Source organism: Mustela lutreola, chromosome 6 (genome assembly GCF_030435805.1).
Source record: "Mustela lutreola isolate mMusLut2 chromosome 6, mMusLut2.pri, whole genome shotgun sequence".
Lineage (NCBI taxonomy): Eukaryota > Metazoa > Chordata > Mammalia > Carnivora > Mustelidae > Mustela > Mustela lutreola.
In genome coordinates, this window is record NC_081295.1 from 91,618,756 (window position 1) to 91,634,821 (window position 16,066).

A 16,066-nucleotide genomic window follows, 5' to 3' on the forward strand; every position below is an offset into this window, starting at 1 on the left:
GACCAAAGGGCCAAGTGGGAAAAATATGTGGATGTCCTAGCTGTTCCAGTCCTTCTTCTAGGCTCAAAAACGTTGGACCTTTTTTTTTTTTTTTTAAGACTTTTATTTATTTGACAGAGAGATCACAAGTAGAGAGAGAAAGAGAGAGGAGGAAGCAAGGCTCCCTGCCCAGCAGAGAGCCCGATGTGGGACTCAATCCCAGGACCCTGAGATCAAGACCTGAGCTGAAAGCAGAGGCTTAACCCACTGAGCCACCCAGGCAGCCCACATTGGACCTTTTAAGGCTTGAAAATACCCTTCACCCACTTTAGGTTCCTTGGTAAATAGCCTGAGTGTGCAGGTGTGCGTATGCATGTGTGTGTGTGTGTGTGTGTGTGTGTGTGTGTTCATTTCTTTAAATAACTGCAGCTTGCAGTCTTAATAGAAACAACTTGTATGTGACATTTCTAAGTGAATGTATTAGAGTAACACCTTGACGTTGTATGCAAGGTATTCTAATTTTGGATCTTGGGAAAAATGAAAACTGGCTCTTGTGGCCTGGAGGGAATATTCTGTTTAGTGCTAGTGGCCCCGAAGTCCAAATAAGCTAAATGAAGACCATTCCAAGACTGTTTCTCCAGTCTCTGCACTCTCAGTTGCCAAAATATTAAGATATTAGGATGTTAAACTTCTACAATTTCACACACAATTTATGAATATTTTGTATAATTCTGCATTTCCAGAAATGAGTATCCAGTTGGATTAGACTGTTTTCTTTTGCTCGTAGGCATTTGGCCCTCAAAAGTTGGGCAGATAAAAGCCTTGTTTATAGGATTTGACTTGCTGAAGTATGTTAGAGCTGGAATTCCTCTAGATTATGCCAGTGACTGAGAGACTGGAAAATCAGGACAGAGTGATGCCTTGACCTGAAACTAAACAATGGGCTTGATGTGGAATGGTGTACCTCTTAGGGGGTCTATTGGCCACGTTCCCAGTGGGCTCTGAGAAAGGATGTGGGAGACCATTTGGTGTCCTTCCAATGCTGGGGAACTCTAGGAAGGATTATGGCTTGAGCCTATTCTAGGGATGTGGGGGCCCCTACTGACTTGAGGAGCCAACAGTGAGGCTCCCAAACCCGAACTTTGTAAGAAATTAACACTTCTTAATGTGCATGGAGGGACCCAGCCTCATATCAAGTGCAAAGCCAAAAGTCCCAGTGATTTGTCTTCTGAGGAAATGTATTTTGGTCTCGACCATCAAATATTGGAACAGTGTGGGGACAGCTTCTAGGAGAGATGGTGTGCACATGGCTCTGATCATCTGCTTAGAAATGTGTTCTTTTGTTTGGGTGCACTGTGGGTCAGAGTAAAAATTGGGGTCCTTTTTTTAAAAGATTTTATTTATTTGACAGAGATCACAAGTAGGCAGAGAGGTAGGCAGAGAGAGAGGGGGAAGCAGGCTCCCTGCTGAGCAGAGAGCCTGAGCAGGACCCTGGGATCATGACCTGAGCTGAAGGCAGTCACTTAACAGCCACCCAGGCACCCCGCCTTCTTCTTCATATAGGGTTCCTCCTGTGTGTCAACGTCTCCTCTCTTCTTCTAAGGACACCAGTCATTGGATTAAGGTCCACCCTACTCTAGTATGACCTCATCTTAACTTGATTACATAAGGTCATGTTTACAGGTATCAGGGATTAGAACTTGGAACATATTTGTTTGGGGTGCACAATTTAACCCGTGAAAGGGAGAGACAGATTTCATCTTACAACATCTATACTGGCTTTGATTTTGGCAACTGTGTAAAAGAGAATGGACAGGGCACCTGGGTGGCTTAGTGGGTTAAAGCCTCTGCCTTCGGCTCAGGTCATGATCCCAGGGTCCTGGGATCGAGCCCCGCATTGGGCTCTCTGCTCCGTGGAGAGCCGGCTTCCTCGTCTCTCTCTGCCTGCCTTTCTGCCTACTTGTGATCTCTGTAAAATCTTTAAAAATAAAAAAATAAAAAAAAAGAGAGTGGACAGAGCATGCTGCTTTTTTCAAATTCAAATAATTATTTTAAAAGCCTGTTTATTTTTAATGATCTGTCCCCATGTAACCAGAGCTCTGAGGAACACATATGGGTGAATGAGAAGGAAGTGGAGTCTCTTTCTCATTAAGCCTCTGTCTGGAACTGACCATTTGCTTTCCTGAAGATTACAGTGACTGACTGTATAGTCTGGTTGCTTGATGAGGGCTGCTCGTTAAGGCTGCCATGCCAGAGATCCTTGGCAGCCCCTGGGGTGGCAATGGCCTCTTTGTAGGGGTCCTGAGTCCTGGCTGATGAGGTTGGAGTGACATAGTAGAGCTGCTGGCCAACCCATGCCATGTTGGAGGACAACTTTTTGTGTTCATGGCTATGCGGTCTTGTTTTAGACATCCTGGAACTGGCATGATGTTGCATTTTCTGAATCCCTAGATATGCAGTCTGCATAGTCAAGGGAGCCTTGGAGGACATTTGTCAGGGCTGCACCATCCCAGTGGGCAGGCTGTACAATGCATGCTCCTAGCGGGCACCATTTATGCTGTAGACATGGTTGATCTCACATTCGTGTACCAAATCTTTTGTTTCCAAAAATCAGTATTTTGTGACAATTCTCCAGCAGGTGTTAATAAAGTGCCTTGAAGAAGAATCACCTTTTCCTAGTTGGTACAGAGGTTTACATGTAGGATAAAGGTGGTCCTGAGGAGGAGAAGCCATCATCATGGACACTTGTAATGTTAGATCTGAAACAGCTCTTGAGAGAGGATGGTCCAACTCTGATTTGTAGGAATCTTGGCTACAAATAAAAGAAACCCAACTCCAACTGGCTAAAGCCAGAAAGGGAACTAATCGTAACTCAAGAACAGGGATGCACCTAAGATCGAGGAACATACTGGATTCAGGGACTCTGGCATAGTCAGGACCGACCTCTGTTGTTTTATGCCATCCTCTCTGCTGCTCTCAACGAATCGAGAACTTGCTTTCTTCTCTTCTTAGTCTACATCATACAGAAAAGTGGTGACAGACAACTCCTGGTGTCACATGTTAGAGATTCATTGGCCAGCAGAGAGACTGGCCTCTTCTAGGTTCCAGGGTTAAAATTCCTGGGGAGGAGACTTAATTGGCTCAGCTTTGATCAGATCAATCAAATGGCCAGTGTTGTGTGTGTGTGCGTGCCCGCGTTGTGTGTGTGTGTGTATATGTGTGTGTGTGTGAGAGAGAGAGAGAAATATATACATATATATAGAGAGAGAAAGAGAAAGAATGAGACATTGTAACCACAGTAACTGAGTGGATGATGGGAGCTGAGGTGGGTAGGAGATTCTACATTCTATAGAGGAGGTCACACATTCTATAGAGGAGCATTGTGAACAGAGGTCCAGAGACAGAAAATGGCTTGTCACTGGTCACAGAGCCAGTGGATAGCAGAGATAAGAGTGAACTGAGATCTTACCTGGACAAGTCTATGTGTCCTTCACAAGCCAACACTGCTTTCAACAAAGTAGTCATTTTATTGGTACAACTTCCCATTTCAAGGCAAAAAAATTTAACAAATATGTAATTAGAAGATTATGTAGCTTTTCCAGAAGAGGCAAATGAAGAAATACAAAGAGAAAAGCATTATATAAATACTCAGATGTTTCTTAGTCCACTAAATATTTTCATACTTTCCAGGGTTGACACCAAGGGGATGTTTTGAAATGGCAAGGGACACTGAGTGAGGCCCTGGGAGGTAGAATGGCAGTTTGACAATCTCTACTTCATTGGCCTTTAGGTATGTTTCAATTAATTTGCCACCCAAATTTATGAGTTAGGCTTTAACCCCACTTTTCAGATGAGGATACTGAGATTCAGCAAGGTTGTTACCCAAGTTGATGGGAGAGCTAAGATTTGAATCCAACCTGAGTTTGTCTAATACGAGTACCTGTCGATGATAATTCTTTAATATCAATCCGCATAGACTGTCTAGCGATGTATGACAAACTCTGACGAGGTATTTTTGCAGGTTTCTGGGACAATCACCGATCATCCGGTGTTGTCCTTCTTGTAACAACAGCTGCCACTTTCGGGCGCAGTTACAGTATCAGATACTGGGCTAGGTTTATGATCCCATTTAATCCTGGGGACAACGCTATGAGGTTGCTATACTATTACCTCTATTTTACAGATTAAAAAAAATTAGGCTTAAATAAGCATTTTCCTTTTCCTGAGTATTTTGCGAACAAATCCCTATTGGTTAAATGCCTAATAAAATGCTAAATTAATAAATTAACAAAGCTTTTCTCAGAGGAACGGCGCCAATTCCGCACGCGTGATGTTCCCTCTCTTCGCCACTAGGTGACGTCACGATCAATTCCACCACAACCTTTTCTATTGAACGTTGCAGGTGATATCTCGCGAGAGCCGTGGTTTCCTCCAACCCGTTTTGGGCATGCGCGCGGCGCAAGGCGCTTTACCTAGAGGTGTTTGATGGTTTTCTGCCAGTCTTCCTAGAGCTGTTTTAACAAACAAGGCGCTGATTCCTTTCAGCAAACGGGTTCTCGCGATACTTGCTACTCTGCTTCCCCCATCCCCACCCCAGCCTTGCGCCTGCGCAGATCTCTTCAAACCAGAAGGTCGCGCTTGGAGGAAGTGGCAGCTTTAGGTCCCGTGGCCGTAGCGCCGTTACTACTTTTGTGAAGCTCCTCTCGGCCACTTGCCGAGACACCCCGCAGCCAAGATGCCTCGAATTATGATCAAGGGGGGCGTGTGGAGGAATACCGAGGTAAGTCCCCTTTTCCCGCCGTCCGCTGCCCTCCGCCCCCTTTGGCAGCTTTTGCGCACGCGCGCGGAGGTCGGGGAGGAGAGGAGGATGCCCTGCGGGGTCTGCATGGCGGGGTGCGGGGGGGGGGGCACCGCGGGGCGGACCCTCGGGGTCTTAATCTGGTGTCCCGCCCTGCGTTATCTGAGCACCCCAGGGACAGGGACTGTGATTTAATCGCTTGACGACGCGCGAGGCACATGTTAGGCCCTTACTGAGTATTTGTTGGATTGAGGACGCGCCCCCGCCTTGGAGGAACTCGCAGTGTAGAGGGGGCGGGGCAGAACAGCAGTGAGAGTTGGTAATCTGTTACACCCCCTTCCCTCAGGCCGGCCTGGGTGCCTCTCTGGTAACTCAAATGTAGAGAAGTGCTATGGCCACAACTTTGTTCCTTCGTTGACTTCCTTGCAGAGGGGAAGCAGCTGGAGTGCCAAGTTCAGAGCCCGTATATGCGCGCAACCTTCTTGTTATCTGTTATCAAGGCATAGCTTGTCTGTCGTCACCACAGATCCAAGGCCTGTCTTTTCCTGTCACTCCGCCTCAGCCAGGATAGAAGCCAGATAGGACAAACTGCGTACGGTAGTCTCTCTGCTTCCAGAAATGCAATGGATGATGCCAATGGCTGGCTGAAGGGCAGCGGCGAAGGAGTAAAATACTAATTAAGATTTTGGTGCAGTTTGTGTTCAGAGTGCACTGAATTTGTCAGTTTCGTGAGCACATTGTATCTTTTTACGCAGGGTCTTTTTACTTCTTGTACCTTCTTGGAATGTTCTCCTCCTACTGCTTGACATCTTCCTGACCATCTTTCAAAACAGAAACTCTTGGAATTTTTGCTCAATCACTCTGTAAAAATAATTTACACCCCCAGTGGTCCCATGGCACCTCTTGCTTTACCCTTTTGCAAGCATCACATTCTCCTGTGTGATGCTGGTAAATTTCTTACCCTCTCAGAGCCTCAGTTTTCTAATGGGAATATTCTTCTTCTTCGAGGATTAAATGAGTCAACAATGTAGAACAGTCTGGCACGAGGAGTCTTTCAGTAAATGCTAGTTGATAGCTGCTTTTTCCTAGCAGACAGCACTGCAAGAGGACCAGGTCTTGGAATCCTTAGAACTTAGGACTGTAACCAACATGAAACAGGTTGTTTGGCAGATGTTTGCATAATGAATCTAGTAGGGTGGATAACTGCTATATGTACTTAGTTGAAGATGTGTCTAAGTCTAGCAGTGTTGCAGCAAAATTAACATAAAATCTGTGACAACCTTGTCTCACAACTTGCACAGAGGGAACTAGACTGTTTAAATTTGAGAAGAGATGACTTCTGGAGGAGAGACAGATGTATAAAATCAAATAACAGTGGGATTCTTGTGTAGTGGCCAAAGCTCTGCAGTCTTTTTAAATCTCTGATGGGGGGGCGCGTTGTGCGGGCATGGAATGCGGTGGAATGTATTAGGTATGTATCTCAAGTTCAATGTGGAAAAAAGGCTAAAATGCCCCAAGTGCATTCATCTGTTGCTCTATTATCCTTGGGATGGATCTATGGCGTACCCTTGGACTCCCCTGGAATTCGTGAATTCCATATCAGGTTGGTCCCCTGGTGAAACAGTAAATGAACTGACTGGTGTAACAGGGAAGAAATTCTTAATTCCTAGGTTAGACCTGAAATGTGGATTTTTGAGTCGAAGCAAGGGCTGTGGGACTAGGGAGAAAATGATATTTGTAAACTGGAGTGGAGAATGGATTCATTAGAGTCTTGACTTGCTTCTTGAGGCCTGGATGGGGCCCATTTCATTCTTTTGCTAAGTATGCAAGCCTGGTACCAGGTAGGTATTCAGGGAATGTTTTTTGAATGAATGAATAGATGATTGAGCTGTATCCTTTTGAGAGGATGACAGCCAAACATTGGAGAGTACTTTTTGTTAATCACTGCCAAGTAGGTTTTCTCAGATTGGGCTGTACTCCCAGTTTATTGGGGTGGGGAAGGGTTTGTGTATGAGGAAGTATAGCTGTCCTGCTGAGGGATTTTTTTTTTTCCTTAATTTTTTTGCATTTTGCCAGTTCTGTTTTGTTGTTTGTTATTATAGTAAACACAGTTTTTGTACTTTTCTCCCCCCCTACCTAGTGTGTGTGTGTGTGTGTGTGTGTGTTTATGACTTTCTCTTTCTTCCTAGGAATCCTGTCAGAGTTCATTTAAATTTTGTCTTTTCTCACTTGGAATTTTGTGATCGAATATATTGTTTTTCTTTGACAATTTTTTTAGGATGAAATTCTGAAAGCAGCGGTAATGAAATATGGAAAAAACCAGTGGTCTAGGATTGCCTCACTGTTGCATAGAAAATCAGCAAAGCAGTGCAAAGCCAGATGGTATGTACCACTTAATGAGTGGAAAGCAGAAAGCGACCTTAATTATGATGAGGAAAATGTCAGTTCTTTGAACCTTGCCAAAGAAAGCAGGCAATGTGATAGAACAGAAAGTACGGAGTGGGAGATGGGAATTTAGATTTAAGCCTTAGCTGTCACTTGCTTCCTGTGTGATCTTAGGCAAGCCATTTTTCTGTCCCCTCTCTCCTGTTCCTGTTTTCTCCCAATTGGGATAATAATACTTGGTCTTATCTGATGGAAATACGAGGTTCAAACAAGTTAATGTGCTTGAAAGTGTTTCGTGAAGTGTTTAGTACAGATGGACCTCAGCTTCTAGGTGGATTGCGTTCCAAAAGTTTGTAAGTTGATGTAGAACTTATTTTGCCGAAGAAGTTAATGATAAGTAATGGTTAAATTTTTAGGCTAGCTCACAGTTGAGTTTCCTTATTAATACAGTTGAAATACTGTTTGTTAAAAGATTTTATTTATTTCAGAGAGAGAGAGAGAGAGAGAGAGAGAGGGGGCACAGAGTGTGAGGGCTCTTCATCCAAACATGAAGAGGAGAAAGGGCAAGACTCCCTGCTGAGCAGGGAGCCTAGTTTGAGGTTTGATCCCAGGACTCTGGGATCTAGGGTCCTGAGCCAAAGGCAAACCCTCAACCCATTGAGCCACTCAGGTGCCCTTAAAACAATTGAAATACTGTATATTTGTTACCTCAGAATATAACTTAACCCAGCATTGTACTTGTGGTGTCCCCTCTTAAGTCACTGGGTGGTGGGCACATTAAGCTCTTGGCATGAGTCATCTGACCCCAGCCTTGACCCATGTGGTACTAGGATCATTTTTTTTTTTTTTTTAAAGATTTTATTTATTTATTTGACAGGCAGAGATCACAAGTAGGCAGAGAGGCAGGCAGAGAGAGAGGAAGAAGCAGGCTCCCTGCTGAGCAGAGAGCCCGATGTGGGGCTCGATGCCAGGACCCTGGGATCATGACCTGAGCCGAAGGCAGCGGCTTTAACCCACTGAGCCACCCAGGCGCCCTAGGATCATATTTTGGATTGTGCAAGAGTGATTTAATTTCCTAGGGACCTGGGTGGGAGAAAGGTTCGGAATGTAGAGATTGGATCCCAAAGAGGAAGATGGTCCTCAGCCTGAAGAAGTTTTGATTTCTGCTTCTGTTAGTGGAGCTAAGCTCCTGACTTAATATTTAGTAAGGTTTGTATCCTGTTTGCCAGTTAAGTAAACTGGATGGAAAAGGTGGGTTGGGTGGTGTGATAGGGAAGATAGAGGATGGCATAGTAGTTTTACTAAAATTTAAAAACTCCACATAAAGCAGCATATGATGTTGGAAAGCATTTAGTGACTGTAAGTCAGATTCTTGAAGTAAGCCAGGGTGTTGTGGAAACTGAATCAAAGTATGAGACAGTGTTTTGAAAACTAGAAACAGTAAAAATGTGAGGTGTTATTGTCATATTTCACATAATTTCAAAATCTCTAATAAAAATGAATGAAAACAATTGTTATGAGAAGGCATATGATCATGTTTCCGTTGGGTTACCTTTTCACGCATTACTAATCTTGCATAATTTTCTTTTTTAAAGATTTTATTTATTTATTTGACAGAGAGAGACACATAGAGAGAGGGAATACAAGCAAGGGGAATGGGGGAGGGAGAAACAGGCTTCCTGCTGAGCAGGGAGCCTGATGCGGATCTTGATTCCAGGATCCTGGGATCATGACCTGACCCAAAGGCAGATGCTTAATAACTGAGCCACCCAGGTGCCTCCTAATCTTGCATAATTAAAATATAGTAGAATTTGGTGACTTAGAGAATATTGAATGGGGTCAAGTTAACCAAATAATGAACATTCTGTTGTGAACAAAGAACAGCTTTCATAATTGAAGACTGGAAGCTTGTGTTTTCCAGACACTAGAGGTTAGCATATCTAATGTTTAAATAGGATATTCACATTAGGTGACCAGTTAATGTGTAACATGGTATCTTTAATAGGTACGAGTGGCTGGATCCAAGCATTAAGAAAACAGAATGGTCCAGAGAAGAAGAAGAAAAACTCTTACACTTGGCTAAGTTGATGCCAACTCAGTGGAGGACCATTGCACCAATCATCGGAAGAACAGCTGCCCAGTGCTTGGAACATTACGAGTTTCTTTTGTAAGTCAATTTCCAAAAACAGTATTAAAATGATGTATTTCTATTGAATGAGGCTGAATAAACTTTTAGCATGTTCTGTCTTTAAACATTTAGTTGTATATCTGTCTGAGTAAAGCCAAAGTAGCTAAAGCTATTGAATTACATACTCTTAAGTCTCATATGACTGATTAAAATTATATACTTGTTATATATGTGTGTGTGTGTGTATATATATATTTATTTATTTATTATTATAATTATTATTATTATTATTTTGCTTTAAAAGAGAGAAATCACAAGGAGGTAGAGAGGCAGGTAGAGAGAGGGGGAAGCAGGATCCCTGCTGAGCAGAGAGCCTGATGTGGGGCTCGATCCCAGGACCCTGAGATCATGACCTGAGCTGAAGTCAGAGGGTTAGCTCACTGAGCCACCCAGGAGCCCCACTTGTTAGGTATTTTTTAAAAGAATAATTTAAACATGTTAGACACATAATATGTATTTATTCTAGAAAATTGGGGATGAAGTAGTAAAAAAGCAAATAATCACCACATTGCTGAGAGTTAACCAGAACATCTTGGTTCTTAAAAATTTCTTTATTTGTATGGCTTTCCTGCATTTGTGATTAAGGAGCTGCTTGGATTGTATTTCATAGTGAATGGAAATACTCATTGAAATTAGAGTTTTAATACTATCTCTTTCAGGTGAAGCAATAGTAGAATCACTTTATTTTGTGAATGCCTATCTGTTTGGTTTTTGAAAGAAAAGAATGTCAGTGCTAGGAAACCCAGTATTTCTAAGACTGTATGGTGTGATAGTGTGACAAACTTCTCTGGGCCTTTTTCTAGGGATAAAGCTGCACAGAGAGATAATGAAGAGGAAACAACAGATGATCCACGAAAACTTAAACCTGGAGAAATAGATCCAAATCCAGAAACAAAACCAGCAAGGCCTGATCCGATTGATATGGATGAGGGTGAGGAATTTATTTTTTTCGGTAACCATAGATTCCTCCAGTCTCTTTTTAACTCTTTGAGTTTCTTTCTAAGTTCCTCTGACTTTTTAGAACCGCAGTTCTGTCTGCAGTAGTTATTCTCTTTCTAAATGTGTCCAGTCTTCTGTGACAGAGTGATTGCTCTTTCTGGACAGTATGTCTTTAGCTTTTGATTTTTCAATTCATGTAATGAAGCAGCGTAATACTACTAGACAGATTTCCCAAAGGCTAGTGGTAAGCCCTTGAGGATTGTTTTCTCATTCCCATTCCATGAAGAGAGGTGGCAACAAGAAGACAGGAATTGGGGTTCCAGTTCTGTTAACTAATTTGACTTCAGGCGGGTAATTTAATTTTCATGAAAAGGCAGCTCTGCAATACTGAGAGGCCGACTCATGACCCCTTCTTCAGACATTGGATCAAGAATCAGAGGAACTGGATTTTAGACTCAACATCTGCCACTTACTAGCTATTTGACCTTAGTCAAGATGTATAATCTTTGTGAGATTTGATTCTCTTTCCTGCCAGATAGAGATCTCACCCCACAGGGTTGTCGTGAAGTATTTGTTGAGATTTTAAAATTTAAAAGTTTAAAGGTAGTGGTTTCCACCTACACATTTGTCATTTGGTGAACTTTTAAAAAAACAGAAGACCTGAGTCAGTTAGCTGGAGTGTGGAGGGGGTAATTCTGGAATCTGAGTTTTTTTTTTTTTTTTTTTTTTTAAGATTTTATTTATTTGACAGAGAGAGATCACAAGTAGGCAGAGAGGCAGGCAGAGAGAGGAGGAAGCAGGCTCCCTGCTGAGCAGAGAGCCCGATGCGGGACTCGATCCCAGGACTCCGGGATCATGACCTGAGCCGAAGGCAGCGGCTTAACCCACTGAGCCACCCAGGCGCCCCTGGAATCTGAGTTTTTTAAAAAGTTTCCTTGTGAGTCCACTGGACAGCCTTCTATAAGAATTGCTCTAAGGCATCAGTAATGAGATCTCTTTTACTGTGGGAGCCATGGAAATGTTTTGGAAGAGAGAAATAAAGGGAAAAAAGGTGTATCTAATGGGGATTATCAATTTCTTTATAATTAAATAGTAGTTGTTTACAATAGTTTTTCATGACTGGTGCTGTGCCAGTTGGCTGATGATAATGAAGGATATAATTATATGATAAATATGCTTTACCTGTTATATTTTACTTAGTTCTTCTCAGCATTCCTGTGAAATAGGAATTGTTACTCTCTTTTATAAAGAATTGTTATTTATTTTTTTTCAAGATTTTATTTATTTGACAGAGAGTAGGCAGAGAGGCAGGCAGAGAGAGAGGAAGGGAAGCAGGCTCCCTGCTTCGCAGAGAGCCAGGTGCAGGGCTCGATTGCAGGACCCTGGGATCATGACCTGAGCCGAATGCAGAGGCTTTAACCCACTGAGCCACCCAGGTGCCCCTTGTTATTCTTTTTTAATAGTTGATAAACATGCCCAGGGAGGATAAATAAATTATCCAGGGTCACATAGCTAGCAGGTAGCGGGCCTAGTTTGTTTTTTTTTTTTTTGAAGATTTTATTTATTTATTTGATAGAGAGAAATCACAGGTAGATGGAGAGGCAGACAGAGAGAGAGAGGGGAAGCAGGCTCCCTGCTGAGCAGAGAGCCCGATGCGGGACTCGACCCCAGGACCCTGAGATCATGACCTGAGCCGAAGGCAGTGGCTTAACCCACTGAGCCACCCAGGTGCCCCTACGGGCCTAGTTTTTAACTTCGGTTTTTCTGACTTCAAAACCCAAGCTATATCCATTACGCTATGCCATATAGTGATTACATTTGTGGTTTTTCTTCTAAGCAGTACAGTGTCTCTCACATACCTTGCTTCTGTTGGAGAACTTAGTTTTTCTTCTCTTATTTCTGAAGATGAACTTGAGATGCTTTCTGAAGCTAGAGCCCGCCTGGCAAATACTCAGGGAAAGAAAGCCAAGAGGAAAGCAAGAGAGAAACAATTGGAAGAAGCAAGGTATGGTTGTTTCCGTCTATAGTTGAATAATTAGTCTGTGTATTTTTAGGCCCAGTAAAACTGTGATTTATCAACTCCATTGGGTAAGTAATAATTAGAATTGTCTAGTTCCAGTTTTGGTAATATACTTTAGTTCTTTATTTTGGAAAAGTTTTTTGAAGTTTATTTTTTTAAGTAATCTCTACATCCAATGTGGGGCTTGAACCCACAATCCCAAGATCAAGAGTTGTATGCTCCTCCAGCTGAGCCAGCCAGGTACCCCTATCTTTTGGAAAAGTCTTATTTCCCCCTTAACTTTTGCAGAATAGATACAGAGAAAAATGTAAAAAGTAAAAGTAAAACTAAAAAGATGTTGTAAGAAGTAAAAGATGTTGGCAGAGGTAATGCCCAGATAGTCACTTGATATGTTAATTTGTTCTGTTACCATAGGAGAGCTTCATTTGTTATAGCCATCTTGAAGTCAGATGGCTAGAGGATGCACAAGGCTATGTGACTTTTTGCATGACTGCCACTTAATCTTCTTGATTAGTGTTGTGCAGGCACTGGCTGTGAAATAGGAAACCTGGCTGAATGTAGAAGGAGTTAATGAGCCTTGAACCAAATTTTCAGGCTCTCATAGAAATTTTCATTTAAAAAGTGAGTGGAATTAAGTATTGCCGTGTGTTCAAGGTTTTCTCCACTTTCCCCTTCCTTTTTCCTTTTGGTTAGATCTATGATTGACATAATTTCTAATGGCCCAGAAACCAAGATGAAGTGGATAAAGGGAAAATCTTAATTGTAAAAAAGCTTACTAGCTTTTGGAATTCAGGCATTGGCGTAACCTTCTCAGCCTGCACAGCTGCCTTTTTTGGTCCCCACACTGGGAAGTGCTTCTTGACTTGATGACTAGCATGGTGTTGATGGTTTCCCTGGTAATGACTTCAGAGTTCCAGATCCTGTGATGGAGGATTCTTTCATGCCTGAGGATGCTTGTTGGCATAGCTGGCCAAACTAGACCAAAATAGTTATGTAAAGGGGTATGACTGCCTGGAACAGTAAACAAACTAAGAGGAGATGCTCAGTTTTCTGCCCAGTTTTAGTCATTTTTCTCTTTTATACACTATTGAAGGTTAAGTTATGTGAGTAGAGTTGAAAAAAATTCATGTTTTCATTTTTGCCATTGGTGTTTGGAGACCGAATATTTTGAGCCTTTTAACCATGGAGATTGGACCAAGGATCCTTCTCTCTGAGTGTAACTGGTATCGCTTGCTTTAAATACTGTTTTGCAGATTGAAATTTATTTTATACTGTCTCATAGATTTTTTGTATAATTTATACATCTTAATAACCTGTGTTGTACATATATCTTAAAATAGATTGATTTGTATGCAAAATACATTGCAGGCCTATTTCCTTTAATGCTAAATTACAGGTCTGTTTTAAAGCCCTTTTTTTTTTTTTAAAGATTTTATTTATTTATTTATTTGACAGAGAGAGAGAGATCACAAGTAGACAGAGAGGCAGGCAGAGAGAGAGAGAGAGGGAAGCAGGCTCCCTGCTGAGCAGAGAGCCCGATGTGGGACTTGATCCCAGGACCCTGAGATCATGACCTGAGCCGAAGGCAGCGGCTTAACCCACTGAGCCACCCCGGTGCCCTGTTTTAAAGCTTTTTATTGATTATGAAAGTAATACACTTTTTCTCCTGTGTTGTACTATTTTCTCTTTGGGGAATGGTTGATATAATGCTGAAGCTTGGTTTTATTCACTTAGCTTTATATTGTAAAGATTTTCTGATGTCATTTGAAGTCTTTATTTCCTGTATTTAAAGAATAAAATTACTTTGTAAATGTATCCTTGCAATCTTTCTTTCAATGCAGAGCTACATTTACGTGTACATACACACACAGTAACATTTGTCTAAAATCAGGTCATATTATAGATGCTGTTTTGTTGAGAGGTTTTGGTAATCTTACTGGAGTTCATTGTAAGCCATGAAATCATCTTTCTCTTGCTGCTTTCAAGATTTACTCCTCGTCCTTGGCTTTTAGCATTTTTAGCACGATGTTTCTGTTGGCGCTCCCTTGTGTTTGTCTGAGTTGGAGTTTGCTGATCGTTCTGGGTGTATAGGTTCAGTAAATTTGGGGAATTTTCAGCCATTATGTTTTTGCATATTTTATTCTTCTTTTTCTCTCTTTTTTGGTATTGGTGTTGTGCATATGTTGGTGCACTTAATGATGCTCCATATTTCTGTGAGGCTCTGTTACTGTTCCTGTTTTTTTTTTTTTTTTAAAGATTTTATTTATTTATTTGACACAGAGAGAGATCACAAGTAGGCAGAGAGGCAGTCAGAGAGAGGCGGGGCTAGATCCTGGTACTCTGAGATCCTGACCTGAGCCGAAGGCAGAGGCTTAACCCATTGAGCCACCCAGGCACCTCTTTTTTTTTTTTTTTAAGATTTTATTTATTTATTTGACAGAGATGACAAGTAGGCAGAGAGGCAGGCAGAGAGAGAGAGAGAGGGAAGCAGGCTCCTTGCTGAGCAGTAAATTCATAATTTCTTCTGTTGGTTCATACCTACTGTTGCCCCTCTAGTGAAGTTTTCTTTTTAGCTTTATACTTTACAAGTCCACATTTTATATTTGGTTCTTTTAAGTAATTCTGTTTAACGGTTTTCTCTTTGATGGCAATATTTTCATCTTTCCCTCCTTTGGTTTTTTTTTTTTAATCAGTTTCCTTTTGTTTTTTGAACCTAAATGGCTCTGTTGATGTCAGATTTAGTAAAATCTGATGATCTGGTTGTTCGCATTGGCAGTTTCTGTTGCCAGATTTTTTTTCTGGTGTATGGGTCATTCTTTCCTGTTTCTTTGCAGGTCTCAAATTTTTTTTGTTGGGAACTGGACACTTTAAATGGTATATTGTAGCAATTTTGGGTACTGTGTTCTCCCCACCCCTAACTTACTATTATTTGTTTGTTTAGCGAAGTGTCTTTCCTTCCCTCCCCTCAGAAATGTCAAGCCTCTGATGTTGCTCCTTATGGGGGGGTATAGTCATGGGTATGCCCACAGTCATCCTGGGATGATACAGGTTTTTTTTTTTTTTCAAAGATTATTTATTGGGGCGCCTGGGTGGCTCAGTGGTTTGGGCTGCTGCCTTCGGCTCGGGTCATGATCTCAGGGTCCTGGGATCGAGCACCGCATCGGGCTCTCTGCTCCGCGGGAAGCCTGCTTCCCTCTCTCTCTCTCTCTCTCTCTGCCTGCCTCTCTGCCTACTTGTGATCTCTGTCTGTCAAATAAATAAATAAAATCTTTAAAAAAAAAAAAAGATTATTTATTTATTTATTTGACAGAAATCATAAGTAGGCAGAAAGGCAGGCAGAGAGAGAGAGGAGGAAGCAGGCTCCCCGCTGACCAGAGAGGCCGATGGGGGCTTGATTCCAGGACCCTGGGATCATGATCTGAGCTGAAGGCAGAGGCTTTAACCCACTGAGCCACCCAGGCACCCCAGGGATGATACGGTTTTTACCATACTTCTTTGACATCTTTTTCCCTGGCTATACCCATCTTTTAAACTCTGTTAATTGCCCACTGATTGCTGTATTGTTTTCAGCAATGTCGTGGGGCATAAATTTCCCAACAAACTGATGCAGTTAAATTTGGGCTCCTTTGAAGGGATAGTTTCAGAGGTCAGTGTTTGCTATTTGTTCTGACCCTAGGAAGGCCCTTCGATTTTTCTCTTCCTTGGTTCTCTCTGGGAAACTAGTGGGCCTGTAGTTTAGCCTGTATCTTCAGTGAAT

General features: G+C 42.1%; 1 protein-coding gene across 1 annotated transcript in view; it reads left to right on the forward strand.

The window, feature by feature from the left end:
• The first annotated feature begins 4,446 nt into the window (after positions 1-4,446).
• CDC5L (cell division cycle 5 like) overlaps positions 4,447-16,066 on the forward strand; it is a 53,128-nt gene continuing 41,508 nt past the window's right edge. Inside the window, exons 1-5 of the mRNA XM_059178128.1 lie at positions 4,447-4,759; positions 7,056-7,159; positions 9,168-9,329; positions 10,154-10,281; positions 12,195-12,294. Of these exons, the coding sequence (XP_059034111.1) occupies positions 4,715-4,759; positions 7,056-7,159; positions 9,168-9,329; positions 10,154-10,281; positions 12,195-12,294 (539 nt within the window). The 5' untranslated portion in view covers positions 4,447-4,714. The remainder of the gene's footprint in view (positions 4,760-7,055; positions 7,160-9,167; positions 9,330-10,153; positions 10,282-12,194; positions 12,295-16,066) is intronic.